Here is a 15,824-nt window from a genome sequence, read left to right on the forward strand (position 1 = left end):
AGAGACTGAAGAGAGTGACGGGGGAGGGAGAGATGGGCAGGGAGACATCGCAAGAGGAATGAGCGGGACAAAGAGTCACAGAGACAGGCAGAGATGTTTCAAGGGGCGCTGAAGAGGGGGAAAAGGAAACGAAAGGCTCTAAAAGAGAGGAGCTAAGGCGAGATGGTGAGGAAAATGCGAGAGGCTCAGGAAGGGAGGGAGACAGGCGAGAGCTTCGTCAGGAAGGAGGGGGAAAAGTCCAGCCTCTAGGGACAGGTCAGTGCAGCTCCGGGACCCGTCTGAAGAGGAGGCGGGCGGGCAGCGCGGGGTTTCCTTCACACACCTGGGTGCGGGGTGGGGCGGAGGGCGGCAGCGGGGGCGGAAGCAAGAGCGCGCGAGCCGAGAGACCAGGGCGCGGGGCCGCGGCGGCGGAGCCCCTGGGCGAGCCCGGCGGCCCCGCACTCGCCCGGCGGCCCCGCCCCCTCCTCGGCCGCCTCCTCCGCCGGGGCTTTTCCTGCGGGGCTCAGGAAGCCGGCCTAGCGCAGCCCCGAACAATAGCTCGAGGCTCAGGCTCGGCTCCGGGAGAGGCCGGCGCGCGGCCGCGGGGGAGGGAGGCGTCCGCGCCGCGGGTGGCCCGCGCCGAGCGGCCGGCCGGGGCCGGGGCTTCAGTTCGGCTCCGCGCTGCCCGGGTCATTGTTGGCCGGGACTAGGGAGCGGGAGCCGGGGGAGGAGCCGGAGAGGCGGCGGCGGGAGCCAGAGGGGGAGCCAGAGAGCGAGCGAGGGAGGAGGTAGAGAGACAGGGAGGGTGGGAGGGAGGAGGAAAAATAAAGAGAGCAGAGCAGGGCTGAACAATAGAGACAGGCAGACGGGCGAGGAGGAGAGCCAGCTGCCGCTGCTGAGGGAGAGCGGGCGCCCAGGCAGCCCGGACCCCGGCCCCGGCCAGACAGCAGGCGGCCAGCGCCCGCGGGGAAGGGGGACCATGGGGAAGCCAGCGGCAGGCGCCCCCAGCCCGCCGCGCGCCTCCGTCTGAGGGAGGCTGGGCGTCCTCTGCCCCAGCCCTGCCGCCCCAGCCGCCTGAGCCGCCCGAGCCGCCCGCCCTCGAAGCCGCGAGTCCGCTGGGTCTGCGGCCGCGGCCGCTGCGCCCCGCGCCCTCCGCCCAGCGGGCGCCTCGCAGCTCGGCCCCGGGCTCGGCCGGCCCCGGCTGCCCACGGACGCCTCCCCCAGTCATGAACCCCCCGGAGGGGGCAGCGGAGGAAGGAGGAGCAGCCGACTCGGACGTGGACGCCTTTTTCCGGACAGGTAAGCTGGGCAGGGCGCGGGCGGCCCGGGGGAGGGCTGCTGCCTGGGACGCGGCGCGTCGGACAAGTTTGGGGAAGGAGGGCTGTTGCTGGGGTGTGCGTGTCGGGGGTCAGTCCTCGTCGTCGGGCTGGAGTTGCCGAGGTTCTTGTTGTTATGGCAATGCTGCTTGCGTTTTGGGGAGGGGTGGGGGCTGGGAGCCAGGCACCCCTCGGCGTTCACCCCACTTGCGGGAGTCGGTGTTGGGGAGGCCGGAGGCGGTCCCCTCAGCCGCCTGCTCCCGGAGCGCGGGGATGGGGCGATGTTGGATCACTTTGCAGCGCGCGGCTCGGCTACCGGCGTCCCCGGCCCCTCCCTCGGCTCCCCCCTCCCCCAGCGCCTGTCAGCCAGCCTCCGGCCGCCCGGGGTGGGCACCCCTTCTCCGGCCAGGGGCCCGGGGCCCTGACGCGTAGAGTGGGGCAGCGGGGGACAGGGAGTCGCGCACGCTGCTGACAGTCAGCAGCCGGGCGGACCAAGGACGGTCATGCCTGGTGCGTGTGAGGAGCCGGCGTCTCCCACTTGAGAGGCAGACGGGGCTGGGAGTGCTGTGGGCGCCTCGGACCTCCTCCGTGTCCTCCTCTTTTACAGTTCTGGGAAAGGATGAGCTTTTCGTAAGAACCACTCATTCCTGGAAGTGTGAGTTAGCGTCCTCCTCATACACACCCACTGAATCTTTGCTTGCCTGTGGTATATGGAGCCCCCAGATTTGTCTTTACAGCTGTTCGCGGTCCCTGCCCCCTCCCATTCCCCCAGGTCTGTAGCTCTTCTTGTTCCCTGGCTTCATAGCCCCTTCCCCAGAACAGACCCCCTCGTCTCCCACCACCTGTGGCCCTGATTCTCTGCCGGCCAGGGATTCCCCATCTCTCATTTACCTGTGGCTTCCAGCAGTTCCTCATCTCCCATGTCTGGAACCATTTTGTCTGGAATCTTTGTCCCAAGGAGTCTGTTAAGTTATGGGGAGGCTGCACATCTGCCCTGTCTTTACAAAAGTTGGATTATAGGACGTGAACTGTTGGGGTCAAGGATCAGGTTAGCGCTGAAGGCTCTCTGCACATCCATCTGTTTCCTAATCTCGTTGCCTTGCCCTAGAGGTCATCTCTAGGGAAGAGGGTGGGGTGCTTTGCTGGGGAGACTTGTGGCTTTAGAAGTCAAGACTTGATTGGCCCATATGTTCATTTTCTGGTTGGTCTGAAGAGGAAAGAACTGGAGGACAGGAGCTGATTGATGCCAGGACCTGGAAAAAGCAGAGGAAACCCCTGTTATCCTCTCCGGCTTCCCAGGGCTCAGCCTCACTTCTCTCCCTCCTTCTTTTTCCCCAGAACTGCATTCTATATATGCATTCTTAACCCCCACCCCCCATCAGTCTCTATCTCTTGCACTCACACACTCACTCACACTGCCCAGGACCCAAACATGGTTTCTAAGGAGGCTCTTGACCTAAGTTTATAACCTGGCATCTAAGGGAAAGGTTCCCTGGCCTAAGTGAAACACTTGCCAGGAGGTCTCCCCTGACATCCTCCCCCACCCCCCACCACCCTTGCCTCCCATTTCTGGCCAAATCTGTCTTTTCTTAGCTCTAGAGGAAAAATAACTCTTGGAATGTGAGCCTTCCCACCTTCCATTTCTGGACCCCGCTTTCATCTTTTGGCAATCACTCCTCCTTCCCCTTTTCTCCCAATATAAATACTAGTTCCTGTCCATTCTCTGTCCCAGGCCCTTGGAGCTGAGTTCTGTTTCTGGAGGTTTGGTAATTTCACACAGTGTTAATGGTGTTAATGGCCTATAATGGTCCAATGTGTTACTTTTCCCAGGGCCTTACAAAACATAGTGTGTGACTTATATTGTCTAGCCATGGCTCACATCACAGAATAAATATCAGACTGGGGTCTGTCTCTTGTTGAGGATATTCTCTTTCCTCCTTGGGTAGCCTTTTTTGTTTTGTTTTGTTTTTGTTTTTTGTTTGGTTGGAAGTGGCCTCTCCAGGTCTGATGTGCACTTAGAATCAGAGAAAGGTTAAATTCTCAATGAATAAGGCTGGAAATGTATGGTGACCTTTAACAAGTTGCAAGTGGGGTTGTATACTGCCAGGGGCTGGGTCTAGGATTGTCTCCCTCCCATCCCCCAACGGGGTCTTCTGTGCTCTTCTTCCTGATCTTACCTCTTCTAATTTCTATCCTGGGCTCTTACTAAGGATTCTTAAGCCTGGAATAAGGCCATATTTTGTAACCTTCTCCCTTATGATTCTCCATCTTTATGGAACAGAGCGCTGCACCTGGTAGGCCAGACAGATTATACATTTATTCAGTTGAACCACCGAGAAAACTTCAAACACATTTTCAAAGTCCCTAGCACTAAAGTTACCCCCTACTTCCTGGTGGAAAATTTTACATGCATAATGACGAGACTGACAATTGCTTTGCCAAAACCCTGGCATACTCTGCTTCTAATAAGACATGTTAAGAGTAATTCTATCATTTTGATCCCTTACTTGTCCTCTTCTCATTATTTTGGTATTTCAGTTATTTTGACCAACTGAGTAAGCTAGATTCCCTAAATTTCAAGTCCCTGCATGTGCACACACGCACAAACACGTGCACACAGGTACCCTACTATTCTTATACACGCACACAGGTACCCGCTATTCTTATAGATTGGTGGGTTCCATCACAATAGTTTTATTGATCATTTTTATGATGTAGAGGAGGTGAAATATGGGAACTGGGAATAGAAACCAGTCAGAATAGAAAACCAACAAGGACTTTTCAACTCCTACTAGGAGCCTTCTGCTGTCCAGGGTGCTGTGGAATACAAACAAAATATTCAGAGTGGTCTTTGACCTCAAAGAACTTTTAAGAAGAGTTTGACAATTACTGCTCACTTGGAGATTAAGTAATTGGTAAACATTATGGTTCTATAAGATAAAAAGTTGACAGAACCATAGATGAGTTAGAATCAAAGGTCGTCCTCGAAGGGGCTGGAGAGTGGGAGGAACAACACGGGTAAAAGTAGAGAGGAGTTTGGGGCATTGGCATTGAGGTTCCTGGACACCAAATAGAAGGGGTAAGTTAGGGAGTTATAGGACATAAGGATAGATAAGTGGGGCAGGACCAGGTAGGGAGAGTCTGGGAAGCTCAAAAGAGGATTTGGGTTTGATTCAGAGTCAGTAGATTCTTGAGCAAGCTACATCCTGAACAAAGTGGTATTTGGAAAGGTTAACCTGGGGGTAATGTGATTGATGAAGTGGAGAAAAGAGAGAGAGAATCTAAAGACATAGGATGCTGATTCAGAGCTGAGTGGGAGGGAGCTTGGTCTGGGTTGGTGGCAAAAAGGATGGGGAGTCAGGGACAGCTCTGAGAGACATTTTTAAAGGCAGAAATGTGGAGGTTTGTTGACAAACTAGCTATCAGGGGGAGAAGAAAAGTAAGCCCAGGAAGAAATGGAGTAGCTGGGTTGAGAGTGTGGAGGACTAACAGTGTGCTGACTGACATGTCTGACTGAGGACAAGAACCAGTTTGCAGGGGAGATAATGATGTTGGCTTTGGAAGTGATAACTAGGGATGACTGATGGACAGCCAGTTGGAGATTTTTTGTGGAAAAAAAAATGGGACTCAAGACAACAGCATAGGCAGGAGATTCGGGCTGGTGGTGTGGACTTGGAAGCCTTCTGGGTCAAGGCTGGGTGCACCTGAAGCTTTGGCTGTTGGATGGAAGGAGTGGGGGGAAGGAGGGAAGGACTAAAGTTAGAATTTGGGGGGGAAACCCTTATTCGTAACATGGCAACAAAGGAGATTGATGCTGGAGAACCTAGGGAGTCTGTGTGGGTTCTCATGTGAAGACAAGCTGCAGACAGGTTAAGCAAGAAGAGCGCTAGATAACTGTCACTTGATGTGATGAACACGAAGCTACTGTGACCTCTTGGGAGCCCAGTATTAGAAGAGATAGAGTAAGGGTGTGGGGTGGTAGGTAGGAACCCATTACTTGCATGGTTTATTAGAGAAAGGAAAAAGAGGTTGGGTGCCAGTCAGAAGAAATGTTAGTATCAAGAAAAGGAGTGTTCTGTTTTGTTTTGTTTTGTTTTGCCAGGGAGTCAGAAGAGGTTTATAGGTGGAAGGGAGAAAGCTTATAGACAAGAAACACTGAAGGTGCTAGATTAATTGTGTTAGATGCCCGGAGAGGTGAGACAAGAGCTTAGTTTTGGTGAGCAAAGGAGAAAACTCCTTTTTTGAGACTTAAAGGAAAAAAAAAAGTGTTCAGAGTATAAGTGAAAAGAGATTGATGTGGAAATATCTTCTACCTCTACCTTTCTGTTGGGGTTTGGTCCTATGAATTCACACAGTTTCATTTGGAGTCTTTGCTGCCACGTGACTTCAGCCAGCCCTAGACTCAATTCTGCATGTCTTTCCAACTCCCCACACTAGCTCCTTCTCTTGTGTTCTTTAATTCTATGAGCGGCATCTCATCTCCCCTCTCCCAGTCATGATAATTAAAACCTTGGTATTGTCTGTGAGGAGTTTCTTCCCTCTAATCCTATTGAATTATCTTCCATCATCATCCTTTGTTCATCTATAGCCTCTGCTCTAGTCCAGGACCTGTTATGTTGCCCATGGCCTCCTTTCTTGTCCCATGGAATGTGCTTTCTCACCCCCACTCCAGATTGGCACCTGCAGGCAGATGACACTAATTTTTATCACATTGCTGCCCGGTTTATGAACCTACAGTGACTTCCTAGTGTCAAGTTCTTACTTCATCCCTCACCTCCAGCCAAGCTGCTCTTCTCACTTCCCGAGGGTATCATCTACCCCTGTACCCCCACTCTCCAAATCCTCATTCTTCAAAGACTTGAGCCCGTCCCCACTTCTGGGAGCCTTTACAGATCACAGGACCAACTATATCCTCTGAATTCCTAAGACACTCATTTGTTTATACTCATTTTCTCACTTCATCAGTGGTATTGTAATTCTCTCATACACATAAGGCTTGTCTCTCCAACCGAAGTTACTTGTTCTTTGCAGGTAAGGAAAAAGATCTTTTAAAAAGCTTGTGATTCATCAGAAACAGAAACAAAAACAAATCACCTCCTCCTAACATAGGTAAAACAAACATGGTAAAATGTAAGCACTTATCAAATCTAGGCAGTGGTATATTGGTATTATTTCACTATATGATTCTTCAGACTTGTCTCTCAGATGTTAACCTTATCCCACCTGGACAGAGGAACTGGACATCATCATGTCCAGATAATCAAGATGATGTTATTTTGGAATAATACCTATTGTGGGCAATTCTTGGAGTGAATATCACTGCTCCATCTGTGCAATGCCAGGTACTGAAGGGGAGGGTTTCTTTTTCAGCAAAGGAAAATGTCTCTTTTTGATACATTCTTGATGCTCCGTAATGGAGGAGGTGTTGGAATAAACTGAAGCTGTAGGAAGTGAGAAAGGTGAGAAGGTGATAAAAATCTCCCTGCCTATAACTTTTAGTAAAATACTAGAACAGATGACCACAGGGTCCTTCTCCGAGAATTGACACTTTACTTGAAAAATTTCTTTCTGCTTCTGGAGGTGGGCAGTATGGTATAGTCTGGTGGTTCTCAACTGGGGGCAGTTTTGTTCCCTAGGGAACATTTGGCAATATCTGGAAACAGTTCTTTGATTGTCACAATTTGGCATCTAGTGGATAGAGGTCTAGTGTTCTGCTAAGCATCTTATAATGCACAGGCCAATAAAGAATTTTCCAGCCCCAAAATGCCAATAGTGCTGAGGTTGAAAACCCTGGTATAGCCAGAAGATCATGGGCTTTGGCTCAGATAGGCCTGGCACTAACCAGGGGTAGAATCTTGGGTAAATTATTTAATCTCTCTCATTTTCAGTCTTTTGCAAAAATCAGACTAAGAATGCTTCTTTCACAGGTTGGGAAGATTAAATACGGAAAGCATGTAAAAAGCATCTAGTTATTTCTGACACACAGTGGGAGCACAAGACATTCTAGTTGGTTGCCCTTGTTGTTCCTGCTTTTAAAATTATTAAGTGAACAGGCTTATACAGAGGCTGGGGGAATCTCCAGAAGAGGTCTTGTGTGGGGGTTTTGCCATGGGGTGGGACACAGTGCCGAGAGGTACATAATGGAGTTCAGGAATCAGAAGGCTAAAGTTTGGTCTTTTGCTGTCTTTTATTCTTTCATTCAATCATTTTTTGGACAGATATTTATAGGGTGCCGCTGTGGCCCTGTACTACACTATGGGAATGTATAAAATCATTGTAAGAAAGAATATAGAGCAGGAAGGGAGGTGGATATAAATATGCCCCTTCAGGGAGCACTTGGGTATAAGGGGTGGGAAAGGAAGGCAAAGCCTGTGAAGCAGGCTGAGAAGGTCAGGCAAGAGAGCAAGAGGTGAACACTCCCCTTTGCACTATTCTGCTTCTCTGAATGACTTGGGCAAGAGACTTTAACATCTGTGTAAGAGGAGGATAATAGCCCCCTCTCCACTTTCCTTCATAGGGCTGCGGAAAGACTCAAAGAAGATACTATATGTGAAAGGTCTTTATAAGTTGTACAGTCCTATCCAAATATATGTAGATGGTACCTTCTTAAGTGAGCATTCTATTACTACCAATGCCTCTTCTGACAGGCATGATTTTATTTAATCTGTCCTGTCTGGGACCTTTCCAGTCCAGGATGAAAGCAGTCCTTCTCAGTTTGAGAAGACTGGATGGGGCACTCTTCTTACAAGTCAGGACACTCCTGTTCTTTCCCCCTCCACAAAACTATAAAAATGCCAACCCTCCTGCCCCAGCCCTCCAGACCCTGGCACCCAGCCTTATGCCTTCTGGAGGAGCCTAGAAAGAATGGAGTTCTTGCTTCCACCAAGCCTCAGGTGGGTGCAGTGAATCAGTCCTTTCCTGCTCCTTCTCTGTCTACATGCAGTTCAGACTCCTCCTGCCACTCCTTTGTGTGTGAATGACTGGCAGCAAAATAACTAGGAAATGATTGACGGCCACAGGGCTGTTGGATCAATAGAGCTGCTTGAAATGGTGTCTACTGAGGAGTGAAGGAACAGAAAGAATCAGCTGGGAGGACAGAGAAATTAATTCAAGGAAGTAGAGAAGAAATTGTTGGCGAATTAGCTTTGTCTCCTCCCCTTCTGCCCAAGGCATTATTAGAAGGGAACTGGACACTAGCTAGGAAACATGGATACAAAGGATAAACAGGTGGGAGAGTGAAAAGTGGCAGATGAACTGTGTTCTCAAGGAAGAGAGCTGAGGCTTGAGGATGGGTAGGATTCAGATGCGGAGGGCAGAAATTGTGTTCTCAGGCTAGAATGGTGTTCTAAGGAGGTATGAAGACCCACGGTGTCTTTGGGCCAGTAAATGGTCCAGTTGATGTGACTCAGAGGACATGGTGGGGGGTCAGTGGGAGATAAAACATAGAAGGAGGTGGGTACTAGGTTGATTGATTGTTACATTTATTGTTTACTGGGTTCCCAGATCTTAAAATGCTTTGAATGGCAGGCCACAGAGTTTGGTCTTTATTTGCAATTTCCTTTGGGGAGCCACTAAAAATTTCTGGATGAGATGGAGGCATGATCAGGAAGATAAATCTGGCAGCCCTGTGCAGAGTCGATTGGAATTGGAGAGGAGCTACTGACCAGCACTGGGTTAGGAGACCATTGTGGTAGGTTGCGAGGGGTCTGAACTTGAGATGCCACAGTGGGAATGGAGAGGAGGGTGTGGATGTGAGGGACCTCTTGGATGTAGAGTTTATGGGACTTGGCAACTTGGATGTGGAACATCAAGAAAGAGGCAGTAATCAAGGATTACTCCAAAGTCTAGAGCCTGGGTGACTGTGAGGATGGAAGTACCTTGAATGAAAATCAGGAGTTAGGAAGAGGACGAGCAGCTCTAGGGAGGCAGGAGGAGAGGGAGAATTTGAGAGTTTACTTTGGGACATGTTGCATTTCAGGTGTCAGTGAATAAGCTAGAGGAGGTGTTGGTTCTGTAGGCGGGTAAGGAAGGGAATCTGGAGCTTTGGAGGGAGGCCAGAGCTGGAAATATGGATTTGGGAGATATCTGTAAGAAGTTGTGGCTGGAGCTATCAGAATAGTTGAGATAATAAATGAAAAGCATATATAGACTTAAGGGCAGAGGGCCAAGGCCAGGGCTATAGGCTCAAGTGAAGGGCTGGAGGAGAACCAGGGGAGAACAGTGCTTGGAGAAAAATGCTGTAGAGAGGTTGAGGGAGATGGGAACTGAGCACACAGTCTTCGTTCTGGAAATTGGGGGATTCATTGGTAACCTTTGAAGCAACAGTTTCAATCATGTAGGGGAGGTGGAATTCAAATTGCAAGGGGAATGGGGAGTGAGTGGATGGGAGGAAGTGGTGGGAGTGCATATAGATGACTCTACGGAAAGGTTTGGCTGTGAAGGGAAGGTTAAAAATAGTGAGGTAGTTGGAGATGGGTAGCGGTTGGGGGGAGGCTTTTTTTAGGTAGGGAAGATATGTGAATACCTAGTGGTAGGGAAGAGCGAGAAGGCAAGCATGAGGAAGAGAATGAATATTTAGGAAAGAGAAGCAATGGATAGAGGAAGGTCCTGGATGGACCTGGAGGAGTGGATCTTAAGATCAGCAGAGGGCTGAACCTTGGGCCAGAGGAGGGGGTGTTATAGGCAGACCTTAGTAAAGTAGCTGGCTGTAAATGCTACTGGCTGAGGGTGCAACATGCCTGATCAACAGCCCTGGTAGAGAGAGCATCCACTGGTTGGAGGTCCAGGGGCTGCTGGGAGTGTGCTTAGGGAGGGTTGCTGAAGCTGAGGGCTGTGAAATGGGAGCTGGGTTGACATGACCCTAGGAGGCCCTTAGGCAGAGAAGCTGAGGAGCGGCTGGGAGATCCTAAATTAGCAGTCGTTTTAGAAGTGCTGGTGGCTTTCTTTTGCAGGCGGAGGTGGGATTTGCTTAAGCCTGTGGTGGGGTCTGCAGAATTATCATCTCCATGGTATGAGGCAGAGAGAGGCAAGTCTCCACAGTGGAGGGTGAGTGAGGAGAGGAGAGTGGGAGGTAGACCCACGCAAGAAGCTGTCAGGCAGCTTCCTGAGGAGGGGTCCACACCTGGCCATCAGCAGTATGTCTGTTGGGGATGGGACCTACTCTTGAATTTCCAGTTTCCTTAATGTCTCTAGAAGTCCTAGAAGAAAGAGGAAGCAGAGGAGAGCTTATGGGAGAGCCTCTTATAGATTCTTCTTCACGAGGAGGAAACAAGAGGAAAGATGCCAGTGAGCACAGCCATTCCTTGGCCCCAGAGCACTTCCTCTGACTCTCTGCCCTAAAAGGGCAAACCCAAGAGCTGTCTTCAAGTGAGGGGTCTTATGTGGCCCACCAGAAGGAGGAGGGGTAGGAATCCAGGAGCTGACATTACCATAAGGTGGCCTATGTGGGACTGGGTTTAGACTCCCGAGAGCAGGAGGAGGTGAGAGTTTCCTTAGGTATGGCTCAGTCCCAGAATCTTAGTCTTAGATCAGGAACTTACCAGTGGTGTGGCCTTGTGTAAGTTACAGCCTCTCCAAGCTTCAGTTTCTTCATCTGTAAAATGGGTGAAAATCATCCTTACCTCTCAGAGTTGCTTGATGTGTATAGCTACAGTATATATTATGATAGATATGTGCATATTATAAATATCAATAGAAAGGGGATTACATTATAATAATAGAATATAATTGTATACCTATGACTATATTATACATCTAATCTATTACAATCATATTATGGTTAGATGAATCTTTTTATTTTCCAAATGATGAAACTATGATGCTTTAATAGCTTCCTTCTTCCCTCACCTTCCTTCCTCTTTTCTTTCCTTTCCCTCTTCCCTCCCTCCTTCCCCCTTTTCCTCCCTTCCTCCCTCCTTTCCCTAACAGTACAGAGATAGTTAAGGATAGAATTTTTTTAAGCTTGCAGTTATAGTTATCCCAGGGCATGATAGGCAGGGACTGGGAAGGTAGCGAAAATCCTGGCCTTTTACACTCTTACCCCGCAGCGAGGGACAATGGGCATCTATGGGGAGTGGTGGGGGTGGGGAAACAGTATTGAGTTGGCAGCTGGATAGTGGGCCTAGGAGGAGGCCCCGGAGACTGGCAGATGGTTAATTGGATGTGACAAAAGGGGGCTGGGAGGAGGAGTCTGGGGGTCTCCTGGGGGATTTGTGTCTCTGACTTCTTACTGTCCTGGAAAGGAGGTTGTGAGGAGAGGAAGGAGTGGCTCCAGAAGCAGTTGGGGGAAAAGATTGGCAGGGCTCCCATGTTGGGTATATGGCCATGGAAGGACAGAGTGCCATTGGGAGCAATGTCACATCTTTAATCTGGAGGTTGGGTGGAAGATGTTTAGTCTCTTCTCTGTACCCCAGTACATTGACACACTACATACTCAGATACTTGGATATAAAGAGAATGCTTAACCAAATATTGGAAGAGTATGATTTTCTAGCCATTCTTTTTGATTCCAACCACTGAATTTGACAGCTAAATATCATTATGACTTTTGTTGAGAACTAGACAAAGAACTGATTAATTTTAGCAGAGTATTGGATTTCAGTGAGTGGATCTCTTCATTCATTTTTGTACTCATTCATTTAAGTGTCAGATACCAGCCGTGCACCTACTAAGTGCCAGGGAGTGCACAAACAAGTGAGAAATAATCTTTCCCACAGGAGGCTAACAGTCTTGTGGGATTGACGGTCATATAAACGAACGATTGCAGTGTAGCATGGTAAGCGCAGTGAAGAGGCTTGCTTGTTGTATGTTGAAAGTAGAAAGCAGGAATGTGTCGGTGGCTCAGTTGGTTAAGCATCTGCCTTTGGCTCAGGTCATCATCTCAAGGTCCTGGGATTAAGTCCTGCACGGGGCTCTCTGCTCAATGGGGAGCCTGCTTCTCCCTCTGCCTGCTGCTCCCCCTGCTTGTACTCTCTCTCTCTCTCTGACAAATAAAAAATCCTGAGGAAAAAAAAAGTAGAAATTAAGGAGCAACAGCCTCACCTGGTGGGTGTGGGACTCATTGAAGACAGGGGTTGCTGAGGCTGAAACAGATGCAGAGGTGGTGGAAATGAAGACAGACCACTGCTCCAGAAGTTTGGTAGTAAACATAAGGAGAAAAAGGAACTGTTCATTGAAGGGACATTTTGCGAGTATGGGTAGTGTTCTGTTTCTTAATCACAGGTGTGATCTGTTTGTGAAATTTCAGAGACCTGTAAACTTATGTGTGCAATTTCATGCACACAAATTGTATTTGAATAAAGACTATTAAAAAAAGGTGATCAGGTCCAGTGATTTTTTTTTTTTTTCAAAGAAAAATCTTTGACTGTTGAAAAAGTCATGGGAGGAGACAATGGTAGAGAATAAAAGGTAGTTTGTAGGCAGGTGACGTACGAGGGTAAGCACTAGCTTCCTCAAACATTGGAAAAGCCTCAGATTCTTGGTTGAGAGGTTGTCTCTGGAATGGAGGGAGAGTTCTCCCTCTGTGGCTGTGGGGAAAGACCAGGTGGTTTATAGGTCAGATGCTAGAGCTCTTATTAAATGGATCCCCATCTTCTCTGAAAATGGGAGCCAAGGTTATCTGACAGACTGAGATTTGCTGAGAGCCTGAGAAGAGAGGAGATGAGCCGGATCCATTCACTGTAGAGTGAGTGAGAATTACATGAAAGAATGATCTGAGTTCCAGGTAGGCTGGGTGTGCAGGCTTCTGCATCTCGATCGGCCCTGGAGGCTCTGGAGTGGAGGTGACAACAGTGGACTCTTGAGTTCTTGGGTGGTGACTTGGACAAGATGTGGTGTGCACCAGACTTCTTTGGAAACTAGTCTCTTCTCCAGACTTTACTGAACATTGATGACTCTAGGCCTTTTGGAGGCCCCACAGTAGAGAATGGTCCTATCTGGTGTCCCCATGTAGGCTGTACATACCCTTTGCTTTGGACTTATTTGTATTCTTCTCAACACCCAGATCAGTGCCTTGTGGATAATATTTGCTTGTTTAGTATTTGTTGTCTTGATTTTTTTTTTTTTTTAAAAGAGCTATTTATTGGTGTGTAGGTCATTTGGGAGTTTTATAATGAAACACTATACTAAGGAAATGAATCATTTTTTTGTGGACAGGCAATTCTACCTTAAATAAAGAGACTTATGAAATCAATATTGACTGTGAAATATAGCCCACAACTCTTGTTGCTGCTGGATTAATTAGAGGGGGCCCCTTTTATGGCTGCTTACTGTATTCATGTATTTCAGAGGCACTGGAAAACTAAAGATGTACTCTTCTTTCAGAAAAACCCAAATAGAAAGTTCAAACACACAAATGGATTAATTAATCAATATTGACTGACTGTCTGTCATGTGCCAGGTATCATGCTAGGTATTAAGGGTCTTCCTAAAGATAGGCAGCAAAGAGTCCCTGTTTTTGGAGAATTTATGGACTTGTTGAGTTGTGGGGAGTGATATAGGAAAAAATGGCTAATTGGAGATCAATCAGAAAGGGAGTTTCACTCATTCATTGATTCATTTAATATGTGTTTATTGTCTATAAGCTAAAAGATAATTAACTTAAAAAGTGGTAAGCAAGGTTTAATTTAGATAGATTTGATTTTTGGTATACTTCCATAGAATATTTACTTTTTATCCTAAAGCTATTTTTCTATTATAAAAGTAATGCTGGCTCACTGTAGAGTATTTGGAAAATATGATCATGTGTAAAGGATAGAAAGGCCACTATAATCCCATCACCCAGAGAGAACCCTGTTTGTTAATTTGAGATATTTCCTTGGGGTCTTGCTTCCTATGTGCATTCTCTCCCTTGATCCATGATTTGTTTTTTGATTATTTGATTAAAGTGAAAAACAAATTGTGGGGGGGGGGGCGTGACTTTTCCTAAATGCAGCCATTTTCCCCTGTTAATATAAATGTATAATATATCAGGCATTCATAAGCCAATTAAACATATATATGGGGATAATGGTGAAAGACAGAGGATCTGTTGGTTGTTTGGAGGGGTAAAGGCATTGGCACTTATTGTTGTAAGAAATAGGGAGAACAAAAGTACAATATCTGGGGGTACCTGGGTGGCTCAGTGGGTTAAAGTCTCTGCCTTCAGCTCAGGTCATGATCCCAGGGTCCTGGGATCGAGCTCCATGTTGGGTTCTCTGCTCAGCAGGGAGCCTGCTTCCCCATCTCTCTCTCTCTCTCTGCCTGCCTCTCTGCCTACTTGTGATCTCTCTCTGTCAAATAAATAAATAAAATCTTTAAAAAAAGAAAAGTACAATATCTGTGGTCAGAAATGAATGGTCTTTCTCTCTTCCTCCCTGATGTTAAGATAAATTCAACAGAATTTATATGCCTGTTGCATATAAAAATACCTGTTTATACAAATGCATAGCTTTCTTTCTTATTGTATTTAACAGAAAGAGAATCGTGGTATGCCTGTTATTCTGCAACTTGCTTTTTATTGCTTTATAACCATGGACTTTTTCCATGTCAGTACATATAACTTTACCTCATTTGTTTTGAGAATTGTGCTTTATTCTGTTGTGTGGATGTGCCATGTTTTATTTAACCATCCTCCTGATGATGGGCATTTATAACCCAGCTTTTCTGTGCACCAGTGTTTGATCTGGGACATTATTTTGTCCAAAGAGTAGCAAGAAGGGTCACCTATTATTTGATCCTTTTCAAAGGTGACTGTAGGACAACTATAGGTTCAGGGTGTTTTTCTGCTTTTATCCTCAGGAGAGAGGGAGGACAGCCAGTCCCTGTTCTCTGAAGGATAACTTTCTATGTAATGTTTAAGGACACTTTTGTTAGTGACATTTAAATAAATGGTCCAGGGCATTAGCCTCTTTTGCTTTGTGCCTTTAAGTGACTTAGAAGCCAGATTTGAGGTCACGAGTAGACAAAAACAAAAACAAAAAAACCCACCCCACATGTGTTCTGTGGGCTTGAGTGAAAGTTCATTCCAAGACCACAGGTATGGGAGTACTTTAGGTTGTGTGTGCAAAAGCCATAGTCTGTGTTTGGTTAGAAGAATCCAAGGATGTGATTCGAGAAACCTTGGTTTCCAATTCTATTCACTATTAATTAGCTCTGTGACTGGGTCAAGCCAGCTCACATGTCCGTTTTTACAGATGGGGCCTCTCTTTCCTCATCTGAAGGATGAGGTAAACATACTTGTACTGCCATACCTCATAAGAATAGTATGAGATCAAGTGGGATAATAGAAGGGGAATGATTTGGGCAAAAAAAAATTGCTGACTAAATGAAAGGAGTTTTTGTCAGCTGCTGTTCTATGGGCTCTCCCTTGGTTTTGAGTGTGGTTGAAAGCTGAGCTAGGGGACTTGGATGGGAGTGACAGCCTGTGCTGCATTTGAGGACTGTACATTTTTTCATGTCTGGTAGGAAACTGGCAGCACCAGAGATGGAGTAAAACGTTTCATGATATGTTCCATTTGCTTTTGGAAGAGAGACATGTGTGCAGAGTGGAAG

The 15,824-nt window shown here is 47.4% G+C and overlaps 1 protein-coding gene across 13 annotated transcripts in view; it reads left to right on the forward strand.

Annotated features, from left to right (window-relative positions):
- The first annotated feature begins 604 nt into the window (after positions 1-604).
- The window catches only part of KALRN (kalirin RhoGEF kinase), a 656,868-nt gene continuing 641,648 nt past the window's right edge, over positions 605-15,824 (forward strand). For 6 of the 13 annotated variants that reach the window (XM_059391094.1, XM_059391100.1, XM_059391096.1 and 3 more), the window contains exon 1: positions 1,139-1,278. In XM_059391094.1, coding sequence (XP_059247077.1) covers positions 1,206-1,278 — 73 coding nt within the window. In that variant the 5' untranslated portion in view covers positions 1,139-1,205. Of the gene's footprint in view, positions 1,279-15,824 lie in introns of all 13 variants that reach the window. The other 7 variants (XM_059391106.1, XM_059391108.1, XM_059391110.1 and 4 more) reach the window with 4 other exon arrangements.

Source organism: Mustela nigripes, chromosome 2 (assembly GCF_022355385.1).
Source record: "Mustela nigripes isolate SB6536 chromosome 2, MUSNIG.SB6536, whole genome shotgun sequence".
NCBI lineage: Eukaryota > Metazoa > Chordata > Mammalia > Carnivora > Mustelidae > Mustela > Mustela nigripes.